General features: G+C 38.0%; 1 protein-coding gene across 1 annotated transcript; it reads right to left on the reverse strand.

Moving 5' to 3' along the window:
* Positions 1-9087: 9087 nt before the first annotated feature.
* Positions 9088-20401, reverse strand: LOC129926213 (uncharacterized). The gene is made up of 4 exons (XM_056028714.1): positions 20176-20401; positions 19392-19581; positions 17366-17808; positions 9088-9254 (listed from the first exon to the last, which is right to left on the reverse strand). The coding sequence occupies exons 1-4, from the start codon at positions 20399-20401 to the stop codon at positions 9088-9090; spliced, it is 1026 nt and encodes a 341-aa protein (XP_055884689.1).
* Positions 20402-21059: the final 658 nt, after the last annotated feature.

Here is a 21059-nt window from a genome sequence, read left to right on the forward strand (position 1 = left end):
TCTACCAGGAAAAGTTGAACGGATCTTTTACTTTTGTTGAACATGATAATAAGCCAACATATTTGATTAGTAAAGAAAGTAACTTAAAAACAACAACAACATAGAAGCAGCATTATAAAACAGATATGAAGGCATTCTTGGTTTGAGCCGCGAATAGAAAAAATTTAAGTTACGCTTAGAGATGGAAGGATTTATAGGAAAATGTAACAAAAAGAGACAAAACAAAAAGTCGTCATCTGTTACATTTTACATTTTAAGTATGAAGCTATTTTCCGACGCGTAAAATAGAAGATAACTTTTAGATATCCATTTAATTAATGTAAGTGCTAGATCCTCAAGTTTCTAATCAAATTGTTACAGGCCGATGTCATTTCGTGTTTGTACCTTTGCGGTCATGTGGCCCGCAACACGAGTGTCGGAAATTAAAATGGCCCAGAGGTCGGATTAGGTTAGGCATCAGGGGTTCTCAACCTGTGGGTCGCCACCCCCTTGGGGGTCGATAGACGATTTGCCAGGTGTCGCCTAAGACCATCGAAAATAAGGATTGTTATTGTCTATTCTTCTATTGCTGTATGTGTGTGTGTGTGTGCGGGGGTCGCGGAAGAGTGGGGGATTGTAAAAAGGGGTAGCCGAGCATAAAAGGTTGAGAACCGCTGCTGTAGAATGTTATGTTCTTTAAAAAGAGACGCTCTTTGTTTATAAACCAAACCTGTTGGCTAATTATTGGTACCAAGCCATTGACCCATAACGTAGGAGAGGATAAATAAAAAAAAATGTGGAGAGAGGATTTTATACATTTTATTCCGACGTGTCGGCGGGCCGGACGGAATCACGTTGCAGGCCGGGAGTGGGCATTTTGGGCATCACTGGTATAGACACATATATCCTCGGTCTTATACACACACACATACTAGTATATATTTATACACATCTCTCTCAACAGATCTCATTTCTTACCTACTCTTTTTTTTTTAATTGCGCTCTCATTAGAGACGCCTTAACCTTGAGAACAACAGGAGATTACCGTGTTAAGAACCTTCCACACAGAGTTATCTATGTCGATATCTTCCCAATGGAAGCGTCTCGAATAGAAAGGTGTGACTTCTTCGTGTTTTCTTTCGTGTTTTTTATTTATTTTTTTTATCTTTCTCATTGTCCTGACATAACACTTTTGTCTAACTAACCTTTGGCCTCGCTACACTTATCACTGGCTTCTCTCTTTCTCTCTCTCTCTCTTTGTCTATCCGACTCCTTTGTCCCTTTTATTATTTATAATTATATCTTTGTCAGAACTCATCTTTCACCCACTTTACGCTCTCATTAGAGACGCCTTAACCTTGAGGTATCAAGTCGTTAGTCGAACTAACAATACAGCAGTATTGGCAACACTTTCGACACAAGCACATCTCTTTGTATCGACGGAGATAAAGTTGCAGTGGTTGATAGTTGGAGATAAAGTTGCAGTGGTTGATAGTTGGAGATAAAGTTGCAGTGGTTGATAGTTGGAGATAAAGTTGCAGTGGTTGATAGTTGGAGATAAAGTTGCAGTGGTTGATAGTTGTAGTTCATTGTTTCTGATATTCTTTCTCAAAATATTGAAACCTGCTTTTTTTTTCTACCTGAGCGGATAACTTCGGGGGGCGATTTTGAGTTTATGTTTCCACCCAAACTTTCTTTGTAACCTTGTTATTTTCTAAAATTATGTTACAAAAAAAATTGTATTACTTAACTTTTTTTCTTGTGTTAATTACGCCACCGTAACCCTGTGTCTTCAGCGTACTACCCTATCAGCTAGACATCTTTTTAGTTTTCAACTATGGAACTTACAATGGGTTAGTGAGATTCAAACTGGCAAGCTTGAACCTAAAAATAAATGTGTGGAGAGTCATGAAGTTAAAAGATGGTGTCAGAAGTAAGAGAATGATTTTTGAAACTAAGAAAGGTGCGAGAGACATTCTAAGTTGGCCTGCTCCTGGTTGAGTTCGCAAGTCGCTTGGCATACTTTTTGAAGTACATGACTTGCTAACGTACTTTACACTGTGTTAATAGCTAAGTTATACAGAAATGTTTACTATAAGAAAACGAATGACAAATTAGAAGAAATACAAAGGGATGACATAAACGGAATGTAATTTATTATCAATTCATCTCTCGGTAAAATATTCATTACATCACGGCAAAGACTCGATACCCCTGAGTACGTCTGTTGTAAGCAGATATCTTTCTGTAAACTGATCAGATACATTCATCAAAGATATTGTTATTCTGAGCCGAACTGTAAAACATAAACAGAGACAGAGATGTGTGCGTTCTTCTTGAGAGTGTGTGTGTGTGTGTGTTTTGTTGTTGTTTTAATTGAGTTTTTAATTTAGTTTTTCCTTTTTTTTTCTCCGTCGCCCCTGTCAACACTCGGCTTAGCGGGATGGAATAGTGTGTGTGTGTATTTGAAGTGTGAGTGAATGTGAGGGGTTGGACTAGTTAGTTGAGGTGAGATACATCATAGTAAAGTATTCCATTCAGACCCTGCTATCTATGGGGCAGACGGTGTAAAGGGCATGTTTGGCCGAATGTTAACGAGCGTGTCATGTGACCAGCACAATGACCAACCGTCTTTACCCCGACTTATGTCAGTACCAGAAACTATTGACATACTTAGTAAAGCTGATATCAAAATTTGGGTGCTCACTGGAGATAAACAAGAGAGAGCTATAAATATAGGTAGGTGATGCATTCGTAAAAACGTTCTCTCTCTCTATCTCTCTGAGTCTCTATCTTTCTTGGTTTCTGTCTCTCTCTTTCTCAGTGTCTTTCTCATTCATTGTCATTGTTTTTCTCTCTTTTTTTCTCTCTGTCTTTCGTTCTCTATGTCCCTCTTTGTTTCTCTGTCTCACTCTCTCTTTGTCTCTGGTTCTCTCTCTCTCTCTCTCTTTTTTCCTTTCTCCCTTTCTAGATCTATCTACCTCTCTATGTAACTCTCTTTTTTTTTTAACTTGTCTTTTCTTTTTCTCTCACTCACGTGTTCTATGTCTCTTGCTCTGCCTTTCTCTCTGACCCTGTCTCTCTCTTCACCTCGACGTCCAGTGTCGCCCTACACATACGTTGCATTGAAGCTTATCTTTAGTTTCACTGTCACTGGCTTGTCAAGTGTTTGCAAATATATTTTTGTAACAACGTGAGACATCATTTTTTTTACAAATGTCTAACAATATTCTATGTAAATTAATATACGGTGTCTAAAGATCTAAACAAATAATGAGCAAAAAAAAGTTTCTTTAAATGTTAAATAATGACATAATGTAATTATATAGCCGTGATATTGTTACATGAACTTACCGTTAGCAGAAGAATAATAAAGTGTAAGAAGATCTAGGTTCAGGCGTTCTCAACCTGTGGGTCGCGACCCCCTTGGGGGTCAATTGGCCATTTGCCAGGGGTCACGTAAGACCATCGAAAATATGGATTGTTATTGTCTACTCTTCTATTATTTTATGTGTGTGTGTGTGGGGGAGGGGTCGAGGCAGAGTTTGAAAGGTTGAGAACCACTGGGCTAAGGGATAGGCAACGATGAAAGAGGTGTAGAGACAATTACTTTTTCCTTTAAAAAAAACTCTAATGCTAAAAATATGCATCATAGTAAATCGAACAAAAAAAATACGATGTCTGATCAAAACTAATGTAAACATTGGTTAGAATTGATCACATCAGTCGCCATAGGTTATAGGCTACTTTATACAATTGAATGAAAAATATTCCATGAAAGTTGACATTATTGACAATATTGATAACGTGGCCTCTGTAGCAATGACGCATATCTTTTTGAAGTGCGTAATTTCTCATGGACGTCTAGCAACTCCAAAATAAACACAACGCTGTAATGGACCAATGCACTGCATCCAAAGAACACTCTCAAGAGAGGCTTAGAATAAATACAGTTTTTGTATACTTATTGACTCAATTTTTTTTATTGACTTATATATGTCGAACAATGGATTTCTGAGACGCAGCTCAGAGAATTTCTATAACTATTTATTTTAAAGAAGTAAAATCCAATCAAGATTATTTAAAATATCCATCGAACGGTGTGGTGTATGTATAAAGTCCTCAAAAAAATGATACACCTTTCTTTATAACTTAGATTTTCATATTAGGAAGGGTTACTTTCATTTTCAAGAAGTATGCATTATTAATCTGAAATTAAATCAATACATTTTTGGCATGACAGGTGCTGTATTTGCCCCTTTAGAAAAAAGTTAATAATACTTAAGACAATTTTAAATAGTACTTTTTAAATTTTAAGATGCAAATTTGACACACTAAAATTGACACTAAGACAGATGGTCTTATGTGAGACGGACAGAGGGTGTCTATAAAAACAAAAGGTAATGGTATTTTACATTTTCATTTAAGTACAATACATTTATAAATGGAGTGTTTAAATATTTTCCAATAAGTTGATGTTGAATAATATTACTTAGTGTCTGGATAAGAGTCATAGTTCAATATTGATTCACTCAAATGTAAACATGGTGATTTATGTTTACTTACATTTTAGTTTTCAGCTAAATGCCAAAGAAGACAAAAACATGAAAATTTTTAAAAAATGCCTCTCAACATTGTTGTTTAATTAATTGACTAAGCTTTTAACAACTCATTCTGTCTGTTTGTGTGGTAAAATTTTCTGTATATGGTTTGTTATCTTTAACACTAACCCTCGGACCAAGTTACAAAGTTGCTAAATGTCTTCTCTCTCTTGTATCAGACAAATCAAGAATAAAAAAAATAGTTAATTAACTATTGGTAAATTATTTATTTTGTGTGGTATTTGACTGTAAATAGCAGGGCCGTGAAGTAATTCTGTACGTAGTAAAGAATGAGTAAAATGCATAGACGAATTTATTTTCTACTAAAAACTTAAATTTCGCTTATTGTCCGCTTCTTACCCAAACTTGGCCCCGCGAAATCCGTTTTGCAAAGTGCCCCACAATGGTTAAGTCTGGCCCTGCTATTTAGTGACGGGTGAATATACATAGTTGATTACTTGATCTCTTTCCATGACTTCTTGGTCACAATGGTTAAGTCCGGCCCTGCTATTTAGTGTTTGTAAAATGTTTGACATGTTTCGGATGTTCCTTCAGAGTTGAAGCTACTTTACTTCCTAGTCCAAACCTCCCGCAGGACGAAGGGGGATGGGAGCGGGCAGGGTTTGAAAGTCAAGCTCGCAAACCGCACTACCAGACAGCCATGAGTAGAGACGTCTGAAAACTTGATTCCCAGTCCCCCTCTTGTCATGGGGTGACTATCCGCAGAAATAAGAGAGTGATCATTACTTTACTTATTCTTCTTCTTCTCGTCCAAATTCTTAAGCCACGAAGAGAATTTATATAAAGATATTTAGTCCAAGTCTTTTAAGCCTGAACCATATAACAGTAACGCAAAAAATATAGAGCGTAAAATTTCCAATATATTCATATTTAAGCTAAATCGCATTCTACATATCATCGTGGAGTCACCAAAAGTCGCGATTGTGAAGGATTACGTATGCCCAGGTAGACATCGAATTGAGGGTATATGTGTATGGGGGTCTACATTTAAACAGGTCGTGGCTTAAAAACAAATTTACAACCCATTTTGGTAATGCTTTCATACACTTATATAAAAAAAATTGTTGTATTAATTTAAATACTTATTTAAATAGCTTTATTTTGTTTACATGTAACAATTTTTTTAACAAAAGGAAATGTAGTCTGTACAGTGTTAATTATTTAAATTTGTTCATTCCATCCTTGTCAAACAATCATTCACTTTAGTTTTTTTTTTTTTTTTTATAACAATTTGAAATCTTTTACGCTTGAGAATCATCTAAGACAGGGGTGGGCAACATTTTGTATCGAGAGCCGCATTAAAAAAAGTTTGGGAATGGCTGGCCGCATATATATATATATATATATATATATATATATATATATATATATATATATATATATATATATATATATATAATTACATATCTTAGAAAGATAAGCTTGCTGTGTAGAATGTCTTTTAATTCATATATACACTGTATTACGATTTTTTTTAAATTGCTGTTGTCTTTTTATATCACAATATCCCCACAAATATACAGTTGTACTTGATGTGCAGTATTTTACTTCTTACACTCGTGCGTAATGTTTCTTAACTGTGAAACTATCTTACTAGTTGTTACCCCTGTGTGTGACTGCTGTCAAATTACAGTCAGTCAACATTGACCAGTGATTATACTTGTTTAGTTTCCACAAAAAAATGTTTGCTCAGTGAATGAGACAATTTATGTTCCGGAAGTTAAATGTCGGGACGAGCGAAGCCTGCTCTTGTGCACCATCTCCAGAGAATGCTGACCATGTCCTTCAATGGTGAATACTAAATCAAGGGACTCGAACAAGACTTTCCAAAGACTATTCGGAGAACTGCCTGATCTGGAAACCACTTCGCGTTTCATCTCAGATATAGGATTACTGATCTGAACTCTTCAAGATGTAAAATGAGAACGAAGTAGAAAAACTGATGTATGTGTACCCAAATAGTGTGAACAGCAGCAAAGTTTTTTTAAGTGTGGATATACAGCTTCTGGCACCCATAAGACTCCCGTGGTAGTGCTAAAAAAATGTTTTGATGAATTTGCAAAATGTGCAAGTTAAGCAGGGGGTCTACCGAAACTATTAGAAAACATGGCAAGGGGTCTTTGAGACGAAAAATTTTGGGAACCACTGATCTATCGTATGTTTTCTAATAAATTACTGATTATTGGTGCATCTCCAATGTGTTGTGACTAGGCTATTTTCAAAACAGAGGTAATAATCAAACTTCAAACTAACAGTTGAACGAGGCGAAGGCCAACAATATAACCAGACATGCAAGAGCGATGTCGATTCATGAACTTTGAATAGATAACCTAGATATAGATCTTTGTATATTCTTAACAAAGATGCATTTTCTTTGTTATCCATGCCGCTCCACCTTTACTGTCTCTATCCGAGTTGCAAGCACAGTTGCAACTCTAGCTCTTCATTTCTCTATGTCTAGCTGTCTTTTTCTCACTCTCTGTACTGTTCCTTTCTCTTTATTTCTCCCTGTCTCACTCTCTTATTCTTTCTCTCTATATCTTGTTCCTTTAAGTCTATTCCCTATCTGTCTTTGTCTTTACACTCTGACTCTCTCTTTCTCTTTCACTGTCTCTCTCAATCTCTCTCTTTCTCTTTTTTTCCCTCTCTGTCTGTCTCTCTTTATTTCATTTCTTTGTGTCTCTCTGTCTCTGTCTCACGCTCGCTGACTCGTATTTATTGTCTCTCTCTCTCATTGTCTCTCTCTGTCTATTTCTGTCTTTCTGTCTTACTCTCTCCTGTCTCTTTATTTCTCACTCTGTCTCTGCATGTCATTCTCTGACTCTCTTACTCTGTCTCTCTCTCAGTCTATTTCCCTGTCTATTTTTCTATCTCTTTGTCTCTCTTTGTCATGTCTCTTAATTTTTTTCTCTTTTACTCTCTCAGTTTCTCTTTCTCTCTATCTCTGTGTCCTGTTTCTTTATGTTTCTATCTGTCTTTCGCTAACTTACTTTCTCTCTCTCTGTCTCATTCTCTCTCTTTCTCTGTGTCTCTCTATCTCAGTCTATCTCTGTCTTACTCATTCTCTCTCTCTGTCTATTTCTCCCTCTCTCTCTTTACTGTCTCTCTCTCAATCTCTCTCTGTCTCTCTCTCTCTTTCTCTCTCACTCATTCTTTTTCTCCACGTTCCGCTTAACTTTTTCCAATTTCTAAGCAGTGTTCCACTATTATGTAAGCTGTCCGTGCCGATTGATTCTAGCTGTGTTTGTTTTAAAAAAAATTTTTCTGAAATTCTCGAGTCTGAAACCTGAATCAGTTGCAGTGTTGTTGTTTTTTTTTTTTGTTTTGTTTTATCTTAGGTTAGTTGCAAAATCATTTAAAATGGATTTATGGTATCTTTCATACCAACTACCAACACACATGAATAGATATTTTATTTTTTCCCTAACTATTAACATGTTTTAGGTCTACAATTCGTGTACAGTTAACAAAAAAAAATAGATGGCATTGGCTGGATCTATCTCAGCAGAACGAAGAGCTGCCAGGTTGGGAAAGTGATTATCACAGTTCAGAAATGTTGCCTTTGGATTTATGACTCAGACAGGTCAGACAGAAGGTCACTCATTGTGGATGCGTTTTAATAGAATTGGCCTCTGTACAGATCGAAGTCCAGTCTAATTGGCCTCTGTACAGATCGAAGTCCAGCCTAATTGGCTTCTGTACAGATCGAATTCCAGTCTAATTGGCCTCTGTACAGATCGAAGTCCAGTCTAAGGTCTTTAAGGGTTGTCAGAACAAGCATCAGAGAAAAGTAACAAACTTGCTTGACTTTCCCAACAATTGATTCTCTATTTTTATTGCCCATCAAGTTAATGAACTCACTTTGAATTTCTGGTAACAAATAAAGAGACTTCTCATATTCGATTCTATGTATGTGGTGTTTCGTAACTTTATCAAACTCTGTAAGAAATTTCAAAGAAGCTAGAAAGTTCACAGGATTGGGTGAATTCAGTTTTTATGTAGTGACCACGTAAGCTTGAGTTAGTTTTTGCTAAGTACTTAAAAGCTGCAGTTACACACTTTATAATCTCTCTCTCTATTACATCTGATGTTTCAAAATTTGCGCATGAAACATATTTGACAGTTCCCCTTGTTCTGCCTTAAGCTTTTCTTCTTCTAGCTTCCACTTCAAAAGAACTTGCCTGTTGTGGACTCCTTCTTCATGTTATAAGGTTTCTTCCATTTGGTGAAACTCCAGGTTTGCTCAATGCGCTAGATGACTTTTCTGATAGCACAGAAAAAAAGAACCTATGAAAAACATTCTCCTGTTGGAAGCTTTCTAGTGAACCATGATGTCAAACTTTGGGATTTATTTTGGATAAACTCTTCTGGAAACAAATACCGTTCATCTTTGTTGAGGAAAAATAAGCTACCCTTTAACAGAATTTTTCTCTCAGTTCCTATGACAAAATTCCAGGCTGGAAATATCCGAAGTCTTTGTACTTAATTACAGCTTCTTCCATTTCTGAAGAAAGTGATTTGGAAGACCATCACTTGACTCATCATCTGTATCACTTACTTGAGATGTTTTCTCTGACTGTGGTAAAAGGTATTCCCCTGGAGTCTCTTCAGCACTACTTCTCTCATCAAGAGACATTTTCACTTCTTCGACAGCTGTATCTTTATATGAATCATCTGAATAGTGAAACTTTTCTTCGACACGTTTATGGTCTCCTTTTGTTTTCAGTGCACTTATCAGGTTTCATCTTAAATTATAAGGATGATGAAATAAACTACCTTATATAATTCCTGAGAGTAACACGGCACTTGCCAGCGTTACTCCTTGAAATTGAAAATAAACTTGCATGGAAAGTGTTATTAACTTCTGTTGAATACATACAACAGGGTCACTAGATTATATAACAACGTTAAAAGCAAAATTACGTGGCAGTAACGTAATATTTAATTTATTTAAAAACAAATTTCGGACGCTCATTTGGGTGCCCCTCTGTGACAAGTTTTCGCGTTTGACGTGTGTTTGGCTTGTTTAATGTCTAGGGCATGATTTTTTTTGAAGATATCACACACTGACCCATAAGTATATAAATCGGGAGCAGCCACACAACGAGACAAGCAATGAAAGAAAGATAGAAAAGTTAAAATTGAAGAATATTTATTTACATAAATATTTACATATTATATTTAATCATCACTCTTGCACTTAATAAGAAAGTATGTCACTTTGTCTTCTGACTTAGCTAGTTGTCATGCTTGGGTCGCAGCTGGCTATGTCCTGGCTTGAGGTTCTGCAGCGGGACGTTGGTCAGCGACTATGACGCTATTGTTTACACATGGCCGTCGGCCATAAACAAAGGAGCGAACTTGAATGGGGAGAGCGTCCGTTCAAGGGGCGTAACTCTCGTCAAAGTAGAATGACTACAGGGAAGATAATTCATATCTCTTTTCTAATCGCAGTATTGGCGTGCAGAGATAATATCAAGGCAGTTAGCTGAGAAAGAGGAAATAAAATAAGATAAAGACATTTATACATGGTTTCATCAACGATCAATTGAGCAACGTAGCATTAATAGATTAATCCAATACATAAATATATACTTATGCCATGTTTATGTTTTCTACTTACGACAGTACGAAATACACAATGCACTATTTAAATATAAATGAAATAATAAAATACACATGATGTTATCCAGTGAGAAATATGCACAAAGTAATTAAGTGGAACTGTGATTAGGTTCGGCTTACCACCAGGTATTCCCCTAAGAGTAAGAATGTATGAAATAGTCCAGACTCGATTGCCAGCGAGAGAGAAGTGAGAGAGTGTAGGTCCCGCCTTATTCTACCTTATAAAGGTCGGAAGAGATAGGCGGAAACAGGAAATGCGATAGGCTAAAGATTATCTCTCACGTGGGTAAAGCCAGATGAAAGTTGCACCTTGGAAGGGTCAAGAGGCGTGGTGACACGAATAATCTCCTTGATCAAAGAGAGACGTGGGTGGGGTAAAACAAATAATGAAGCGTGTTACATCAAAGGTGGTTTCGCCGTGAAAGTCGGTCATCTGGCGCCTACGACCAAAGTAAGTGACTGTTTGTTTGATCTTTCCCCTGATCAAGGGGAGATAAACTAGAAGTCGTGGCCTAGCTATCGCCAAGGTGGTGGACTAAGTCTAGCGTGAAGAGGAAAAGGGCGGGGGTTGGTAGGGAAATCGGGACTAAAAATGAGAAATGATTAAAATAAAATAAATAATAATAATTAATGTTGTGATAAAATTGAGTGACTCTGACAGCAAGCTTTTGACTTGTCACACCCTCAAGTGGTGGCCAGGGGGAATTTTCATATTTATTCTTACGTAAAAGAAAACACGTATCTCCTTTCGCATCGGCGATTATTTCGTTGCCAGTCTCGGGTCTACGCTAGAGTCATTCCCGACCCAAGGGTTTACGATGGTAAACGTAATCTCCAATACTCCTGTCTAGATAAAGAACGTCCCTGCTCTCAAAGTTCCTCCGGCATTGGTATCCTTCGTCCTCTGTTCATCAGTGATATGACTTCTGGCAGTGGGTAGTGATTCCACTTGTGATTCCCACGTGAGAAAATTAACTCTCTGACTTTCTCTTTCACTGTATCTCTCTATCAGTCTCTCTTAGTCTCTCTTAGTCTCTCTCTCTCTCTCTTCCTCTCCCTGGCACTGTCTTTCTCTCTCTCTGACTCTCTCTTTCTCTTTTACTGACTCTCTCTTTCTCATCTCTCTCTTTGTCTCTTTCTCTCTCTTTTTTCTTTCTTTCTTTCTTTTTCTCTGTCTGTCTCCCTCTCCTTCTCTGTTTCTTTCTTCCTATGTCTCTTTCCTTCTCTATCTCTCTCTGTCTGTCTCAGTCTTTCACTATCTGACTCTCTCTTTCTGTTTCACTAACTATCTCTCTCATTCTCTCTCAGTCCATATTTCTGTCTCACGCTCTCTCTGTCTCTCTATTTCTCTCTCTCTCTGTTTCTTTCTCTTAATCTCTCTTTTTCTCTCTCTGTTTCTTTCTCTCTCTCTGTTTCTCTCTCTCTCTCTCTGTCTCTCTCTGATACTCCGTGAAAAAACAATCCTTTCTTTTCACTTCATTAAAGGATCAGTCTAAGGCAGTAAATTGTGAAAACGCGTAGTTTAATTTATTTACATTGATGTGTCTTTTTGAGTTTTTTAGGCCATATTTTGTTATGTATTCCTAACTGTAATGACATGTAATGTTGTTTTTTTTAATAAAGTTAATGTATTTATTTCTAATTTCTTTTTTTTTTTGACAGTTTTAAATGGAATAGTCTGGTAATGACAACTGAAAAAGAGAAAAGCTTTCAAGGTCTTATCCGCGATCTAGAAAAATTCAATAAGTCTGATATCGAAGCACAAGAATGCTCTGATTTGTTTGAACGAATTTTGGACTTATTTTTCTTTGTCGGTGAAAAGCAAATCGTGTTTACAAAGGAAGAAAAAGAAAAGATAGGTTCTTATTTAGTCCAAAATATAGACAAAATACTTTCAGTACTTCTGCACTTTGGCCATTATTTTGAACCAAGTGAAGGCCCTCGAGCTTTACAATATCGTTCAGCTATACAGTTTGTTTTGGATGACTTCAAAGATTTTCAAATACCTGGATCTCTCGATTCTTCCAAAAACATATTAGGTGTAAAAATTGAAGAAAGTGATGCTTTAAAGACTCTTGACAATGCAATCGATTTTTGGAAAGAGGATATAACTGTTGGACTGGACATTGAAGGTTATTCAGTTGAAAGCCTTTATAGGCCGGATAACATACCAAAGAATCATATTTGGTGGATTGATGAAAACATTGATGAAGAACCTGTGACAGAGATAATCGATTCCTCTCGTACAAATATAATCGAAACCCGTGAGGAAAGCAAGAATTGTTTATTGAACGAAAAACTTTCCTCCTTAGATAATGTCTGTCCTTCTATTAAGTTTTTTTGCTGAACATTAAAAATGGAAAACTTAATAATTTACGAAATACAAGTTCTAGTTTTAAATACACAAGACAGACAGAGATAAAAAAAAATGAGTGATGTAAAAACTATTTAAACTTTTTCAAAACTATTTAATACCACTTGTTATTTGTATCTTAATGTTATAACTACAATTCAATATGTCAGATATACGAGAATGTTTACAAAAATACAACCAAAAGCAGTATGTAAATATATTAAGTATTTTTCAATTTATACCTGAAAGCATACAACAAGGAGCTATTATTTCTTGTAGCCAAATTATCAATTTATTTGATATAAATGGTGAATTAAAGATTCATCCTTTGGCTTTAAATGCTCTAAACAAAGATGAGAAATTAGAAATTCTAAAAAAAACTGAACAGTTTAAGAAAGGCGAATTGGTTCTTTCAAAAAAGCTCAGTCCCGATAGCAAAAAGTTTGTGAAAATATTAAAGGATCATGAGCTTCAGCTAGACAGAGAAATCGTCCAACAAGAAAATGAGCTATCAAAATTGTTCGAAGAGAATTTAAGGACTTTGTGTATTCAAAATAATAGAACAATTTTTTACAATATTAAACCTTATGAAATAAAACGTTTATCAGGGCTCTTTCGGAATAACGGAAAGCTGAAAAATTACTTAAAAGTTATTTTAAAATTTTTAGATTTACCCATTCATAACGTCTCTGATTTTTGTGCATGTTTGGAATACATATTTAGAGATCTGAGTAATTGCACTAAACGTGCAAATGATACTCAAAATAAGAAATCAGAAGAGAAAGCTTTTATAGATAGAGTCATGTCAGAGAAAGCTTTTAGAGAGTCTTACAATACAAAATTTATGACTTTAGTAAAAACATGTTCCGATTTAATGAAAAAAGAAAGCTTAGATTTTTCTAGCGCCATGACGTTTGCGAATCATTTTGATAAACATGGGGTCAGAATTTGTCCCCCTGATAAAGTCAACGCAGAAACTTACCTAAGGTTAGCCAACGAGCATGTGACGCAAGGTCAGACGAGAGTAACGCTATTATTGTCTCAAGATGGAACAGCTCTAAAGCATACATACGCATATGACGATAAAGTAGCAGTAGTGATTGAGGATGTCAAAAGTGAGAGCAAATGTATTGCTACATTTTTTAAGAAAAAAAGTAAAATAACTGTCTGACGAGATTTTAAATCTGTATCTGTAAACATTAAAGAGCTCTTTGAAGATTTTCTGACTAATTGACTAATCACTAATTCTTACATTTAAACTACATTTTTTTACTTATCTTGCACTTGAAAAAATTAATCTTTTTTTTTTTATTATAACAAGTAAGATTTTCCAAACCTATTTTTTTACATGAACTATCTGTGAGTGTTTCTCTCTCTCTCTCTTGTCTCTCTCTCTCTCTCTCTCTCTTTAGCGAATAACCTAGTAATTCTCAAAAAAAAAAAAATTGGTACATTTTTTACTCCACATAAAAAAAATGCTTCATTAAAGTTTCTCTCTGTGCTATTTTACGTTTCGAGAGACAACCTTTTCCAACTTCTTAAGTGACTAAGAAGACGAATCCTACGGTTGAATGTATGGAATACATTAGCAGACAACTAGAACCTGTTTACAGAGCCTATTGTAACAAATATTTTTCTCAATTTGTAATTTAATAAATACACCTCTACCATTTTTTATAATTAAGCAAAGACTCACGTGCACTAAAATGAATAAATAAATAATTAAATAAATACATAAATTTCTATCCAATTTATCCGATAGGGTAAAAGCCGCTTTTAGTTTTGTGTGGTCTGTCCGTCTGTCTGTTCGTCCTGATAAGCTCGCAAAAACTTAAAAAGACAATAAACGGCTATTAGATTCTCTTGAAACGAATCGTTTGATTTTTAAAATAAAATATGCATGAAAATAATTTTCGTATAAATAAAAATAAAAATAAAATGGAAACTAACAGGAAATGTTTTTATTTCATAAATTTGGGTAAATACATAGTTCTCTGATTAATAGCCCATTCTATTTAAAATATGTAAAATGATATTGCATTTTTTCTTTGAAAACTAAGAATCATTAGTTTTGTTAATAAAAATAATTTTTGAGTTAATTTGCTTATATAAGAATCAACGTTATAGCAACCTAAATGCAAATAAAAAAAGTCTAAATGTAAACTATATCATATATATTGTTACGATCTCTCCTAATCAGGCGTTCTGTAAACACTGCTAAACACGCAACAGCACATTAACACATCAGGAACTTGATTGCAAGGCTCCAAATAATCTGGTGCTTTAATAATGGTCAATTAAAACAGCCAATATGACACAATAGGCAATTCATCAACCCTAAAAATGCTATACTGTACATCACCGTACTAAACTAATCAACTCTACTGTCTCTATCTCTTCCTGGACTCGTGCATTCACTTCAGGACTCCACCAGGAGTCTTTAGGGCAGACTAACAGTCCCGGTCTACTCGCAGTCCTGTCTTGAACTGCACTGCCTTACACACACTGTGTCTCTGGTTGACGCAGGCTTATGATCAGTACTGTCCCTTGCCCTTCGATATAGCACGCTAGACTGTATTACTGGCCTGTGTCACATATGTCAGCTGATTACACACAGTTAACCTTATTACGTCGAGAGTAGGATTACAACAATATTATAAATCAGTGATGCCCAAAGTACGGCCCGCGGGCCAGATTCGGCCCTCGATGTAGTTCCATCCGGCCCGCCGAAACGTCGGCACAAAAAGTAGAAAATCCTCCCCCCTTAAAAGGAGTTGTAAATGTATCTTTACCTTCGTTTGGGCCCTCACTTTTTCTGTGATGGATTGATACCATGACCTTTAAAGAGTGTGCCATTACGAGTCTATGAAATGGAACTCTGAATGTAGAATCTACCAGTTAAAGTGAATGGATCTTTTTTGTGGAACATGATAATAAGCCAACATATTTGTTTTGTAAAGAAAGTCTGGCTGTTTCAAACAAAAAAAAACCATATACAGCGACATTATAAAACAAATATGAAGGCCTTCTTGGTTTGAGCCGCGTCTAAAAAATTGGTTAAACTACGGCTAGAGATTGGAGGACCGATGAGAATATTAGCCGAAAAGAGACAAGAAAATAAGTTGGTGGTAAAGTTAGCTACAATGTTGCTCACATTTTAAGTAGAAAAATCAAACCATTTTAACATTAAAGACGCGTAAAAAATGATAGACTTTAACTATCCCATTAATTAATGTAAGTACTAGATCCAATAGTTTCAAATAGTGTCAGGTGAATTTCGGTTTCATTTTTCGTACCTTTTTGTTGATGTGGCCCGCGACACGCGTTTCGAAAGTCAAAATGGCCCGCAGGTCGTATTCAGTTGAGCGTCACTGTTATAAATGATTGTCTATGTTTCTTCTTTTTTTATATAAAAGTTAAAGAGCTGTTCTTATTCTGCATTAATTAATACAATTTAATTTAAATTTTTGTATAAAAATCATATTTATACACAATGTATTGATTTCTACACTAGTGATATTCATTTTATTTTTTTAAAATTATTTCAATAATATCTTACCATATTAAATTTCCTAGTTAATACTAATCAGACTTTTGTTAACAGTATTTTTATTTTTATAGAAGGTATTGAAAGAAATGTGTGTATGAAATAGAAATATATTTAGCATCTTACCTTTGACCTTTACTTAGTCTGTTGGACCGTTGGGGAACCAAGCAAGACATGTCGACCGTCTTTCTCCATTCCTTCCTGTCTTTTGCCTTGTTTAAAACCTCTTTCAATGCATCTTAGTAAAGCGTAAAATAATTTTTTTATTTAGCTCCAAGGCCAAACTCCAAATCGTATATAATGCATGATTAAGTATTACTTAATGAGAGTAATAACTCCTAACTAAATATCACTGGATGACATATGGGGGTTGTTAGCAATTTATACATTATTTGTAATTTGTTACTACTGATTTGAAGTGTCAAAAAGGGCTTAAATAAATGCTGAAAAAAAAAGTTTTAAAATTCAAATTCAGTTTTTGCTAAAAAAATTTGAAAGTTATGCAATAAATTAATATGTATAGTTGTAAGAACAAACATACTAAGTCATTCTCATCGCAACTTATTGAAACATTTAAAAAATATTAAAATATCATACCCCAGATGGAGACGGACAAAGTGGTCAAACTGTAGATCTTGATTGAGGCAGACGGAGTGGTCAAACTGTAGAACTTGATGGAGACGGGCAGAGTGGTCAAATTGTGGAACTTGATGGAGACGGACGGAGTGGTCAAACTGTAGAACTTGATGGAGACGGACGGAGTGGACAAATTGTGGAACTTGATGGAGACGGGCGGAGTGGTCAAACTGTAGAACTTGATGGAGACGGACGGAGTGGTCAAACTGTAGAACTTGATGGAGACGGACGGAGTGGTCAAATTGTGGAACTTGATGGAGACGGACGGAGTGGTCAATTTGTAGAACATGATGGAGATGGGCGGAGTGGTCAAACTGTAGAACTTGATGGAGACGGACAAAGTGATCAAATTGTGGAACTTGATTGAGACGGACGGAGTGGTAAAACTGTAGAACTTGCTTCAGACGGGCGGAGTGGTCAAATTGTGGAACTTATGGAGACGGGTAGAGTGGTCAAAATGTAGAACTTGATGGAGACGGACGGTGTGGTCAAACTGTAGAACTTTATGGAGAAGGGACGTTGTGGTCAAACTGTAGAACTTGATTGAGGCGGGCGGAGTGGTCAAACTGTAGAACTTGATGGAGACGGACGGAGTGGTCAAACTGTAAAACGTGATGGAGACGGGTGGAGTGGTCAAACTGTAGAACTTGATAGAGACGGGCAGAGTGGTCAAATTGTGGAACTTAATGGAGACGGACGGAGTGGTCAATTTGTAGAACTTGATGGAGATGGGCGGAGTGGTCAAACTGTAGAACTTGATGGAGACGGACAAAGTGATCAAATTGTGGAACTTGATAGAGACGGACGGAGTGGTCAAACTAAAGAACTTGATGAAGACGGGCGGAGTGGTCAAACTGTAGAACATGATGGAGACGGGCGGAGTTGTCAAACTGTAGAACTTGATGGAGACGGGCGGAGTGGTCAAATTGTGGAACTTGATGGAGACGGACGGAGTGGTAAAACTGTAGAACTTGATGGAGACGGGTGGAGTGGTTAAACTGTAGAACTTGATAGAGACGGGCGGAGTGGTCAAACTGTAGAACTTGCTTCAGACGGGCGGAGTGGTCAAATTGTGGAACTTGATGGAGACGGGTAGAGTCGTCAAAATGTAGAACTTGATGGAGACGGACGGAGTGGTCAAACTGTAGAACTTGATGGAGAAGGGACGTTGTGGTCAAACTGTAGAACTTGATTGAGGCGGGCGGAGTGGTCAAACTATAGAACTTGATGGAGACGGGTGGAGCGGTCAAACTGTAGAACTTGATGGAGACGGACGGAGTGGTCAAACTGTAAAACGTAATGGAGACGGGTGGAGTGGTCAAACTGTAGAACTTGATAGAGACGGGCGGAGTGGTCAAACTGTAGAACTTGATGGAGACGGGCAAAGTGGTCAAATTGTAAAACTTGACGGAGACGGACGGAGTGGTTGAACTGTAGAACTTGATGGAGACGGGTGGAGTGGTCAAACTGTGGAACTTGATTGAGACGGGTGGAGTTGTCAAACTGTAGAACTTGATGGAGACGGGCGGTTTGGTCAAACTGTAGAACTTGATAAAGACGGACGGAGTGGTCAAACTGTAGAACTTGATTGAGGCGGGCGGAGTGGTCAAACTGTAGAACTTGATGGAGACGGACGGAGTGGTCAAACTGTAAAACGTGATGGAGACGTGTGGAGTGGTCAAACTGTAGAACTTGATAGAGACGGGCAGAGTGGTCAAATTGTGGAACTTGATGGAGACGGACGGAGTGGTCAATTTGTAGAACTTGATGGAGATGGGCGGAGTGGTCAAACTGTAGAACTTGATGGAGACGGACAAAGTGATCAAATTGTGGAACTTGATAGAGACGGACGGAGTGGTCAAACTAAAGAACTTGATGAAGACGGGCGGAGTGGTCAAACTGTAGAACTTGATGGAGACGGGAGGAGTGGTCAAATTCTAGAACTTGATGGAGACTGGCTGAGTGGTCAAACTGTAGAACTTGATGGAAACTGGCTAAGTGGTCAAATTGTGGAACTTGATGGAGACGGGCGGAGTGGTAAAACTGTAGAACTTGATGGAGACGGGTGGAGTGGTCAAACTGTAGAACTTGATAGAGACGGGCGGAGTGGTCAAACTGTAGAACATGATGGAGACGGGCAGAGTGGTCAAATTGTAAAACTTGATGGAGACGGACGGAGTAGTCAAACTGTAGAACTTGATGAAGACGGAAGGAGTGGTCAAATTGTGGAACTTGATGGAGACGGACGGAGTGGTCAAACTGAAGAACTTGATGGAGACGGGCGGAGTTGTCAAACTGTAGAACTTGATGGAGACGGAGGGGGTGGTCAAATTGTGGAACTAGATGGAGACTGGCGGAGTGGTCAAACTGTAGAACTTGATGGAGACGGGCGGAGTGGTCAAATTGTGGAACTTGATGGAGACGGACGGAGTGGTCAAACTGTAGAACTTTATGGAGAAGGGACGTTGTGGTCAAACTGTAGAACTTGATTGAGGCGGGCGGAGTGGTCCAACTATAGAACTTAATGGAGACGGGTGGAGCGGTCAAACTGTAGAACTTGATGGAGACGGGCGGAGTGGTCAAACTGTAGAACTTGATGGAGACGGACGGAGTAGTCAAAGTTTAGAACTTGATGAAGACGGGCGGAGTGGTTAAACTGTAGAACTTGATGGAGACGGGTGGTGTGTTCAAACTGTAGAACTTGATGGAGATGGGCGGAGTGGTCAAATTGTATAACTTGATGGAGAAGAACGGAGTGGTCAAACTGTAGAACAAGATGTAGACGGGCGGGGTGGTCAAACTGTAGAACTTGATGGAGACTGGCGGAGAGGTCAAATTGTGGAACTTGATGGAGACAGACGGAGTGGTCAAACTGTAGAACTTGATGGAGACGGGCGGAGTGGTCAAATTGTAGAACTTGATGGAGACGGGTGGAGTTGTCAAACTGTAGAACTTGATGGAGACGGGTGGAGTGGTCAATATGTAGAACTTAATTGAAGCGGGCGAAGTGGTCAAACTGTAGAACTTGATGGAGACGGGCAGAGTGGTCAAACTGTAGAATTTGATGGAGACGGGCGAAGTGGTCAAACTGTAGAACTTGATAGAGACGGGCGAAGTGGTCAAATTGTGGAACTTGATGGAGACGGACGGAATGGTCAAACTATAGAAATTGATTTAGACGGGCGGAGTGGTCAAATTGTGGAACTTGATGGAGACGGACGAAGTGGTCAAACTGTAGAACTTGATAAAGACGGGCGGAGTGGTCAAATTGTAGAACTTGATTGAGACGGACGGAGTGGTCAATTTGTGGAACTTGATGGAGACGAGCGGAGTGGTCAAACTGTAGAACTTGATGGAGACGGACGGAGTGGTCAAACTGTAGAACTTGATGGAGACTGACGGAGTGGTCAAACTGTAGAACTTGATGGAGACGTGCGGAGTGGTTAAACTGTAGAACTTGATGAAGACGGGTGGAGTGGTCAAACTGTAGAACTTGATGGAGACGGAGGGAGTGGTCAAATTGTGGAACTTGATGGAGACGGGCGGAGTGGTCAAACTGTAGAACTTGATGGAGACGGAGGGATTGGTCAAATTGTGGAACTTGATGGAGAAGAGCGGAGTGGTCAAACTGTAGAACATTATGGAGTCGGGCGGAATGGTCAAATTATGGAACTTGATGGAGAAGGACGGAATGGTCAAACTTTAGAACTTGGTGGAGACGGGCGGAGTGGTCAAACTGTAGAACTTGATGGAGACGGACTGAGTGGTCAAACTGTAGAACTTGATGGAGACGGAGGGATTGGTCAAATTGTGGAACTTGATGGAGAAGAGCGGAGTGGTCAAACTGTAGAACTTGATGGAGACGGGCGGAGTGGTCAAACTGTAGAATTTGATGGAGACGTGCGGAGTGGTCAAACTGTAGAACTTGATGGAGACGGGCGGAGTGGTCAAATTGTGGAACTTGATGGAGACGGACGGAATGGTCAAATTGTAGAACTTGATGGAGACGGATTCATTGGTCAAATTGTAGAACTTCATGGAGACGGGCGGAGTGGTCAAACTGTAGAACTTAATGTAGACGGGCGGAGTGGTCAAATTGTAGAACTTAATGGAGACGGGCGGAGTGGTCAAACTGTAGATCTTGATGAAGACGGAGGGAGTGGTCGAATTGTGGAACTTGATGGAGACGGGCGGAGTGGTCAAATTGTGGAACTTGATGGAGACGGGCGAAGTGGTCAAACTGTAGAACTTGATGGAGACGGACGGAGTGGTTAAACTGTAGAACTTGATGGAGACG

The sequence above is a fragment of the Biomphalaria glabrata genome, chromosome 5 (genome assembly GCF_947242115.1).
Source record: "Biomphalaria glabrata chromosome 5, xgBioGlab47.1, whole genome shotgun sequence".
NCBI classification, from domain to species: domain Eukaryota; kingdom Metazoa; phylum Mollusca; class Gastropoda; family Planorbidae; genus Biomphalaria; species Biomphalaria glabrata.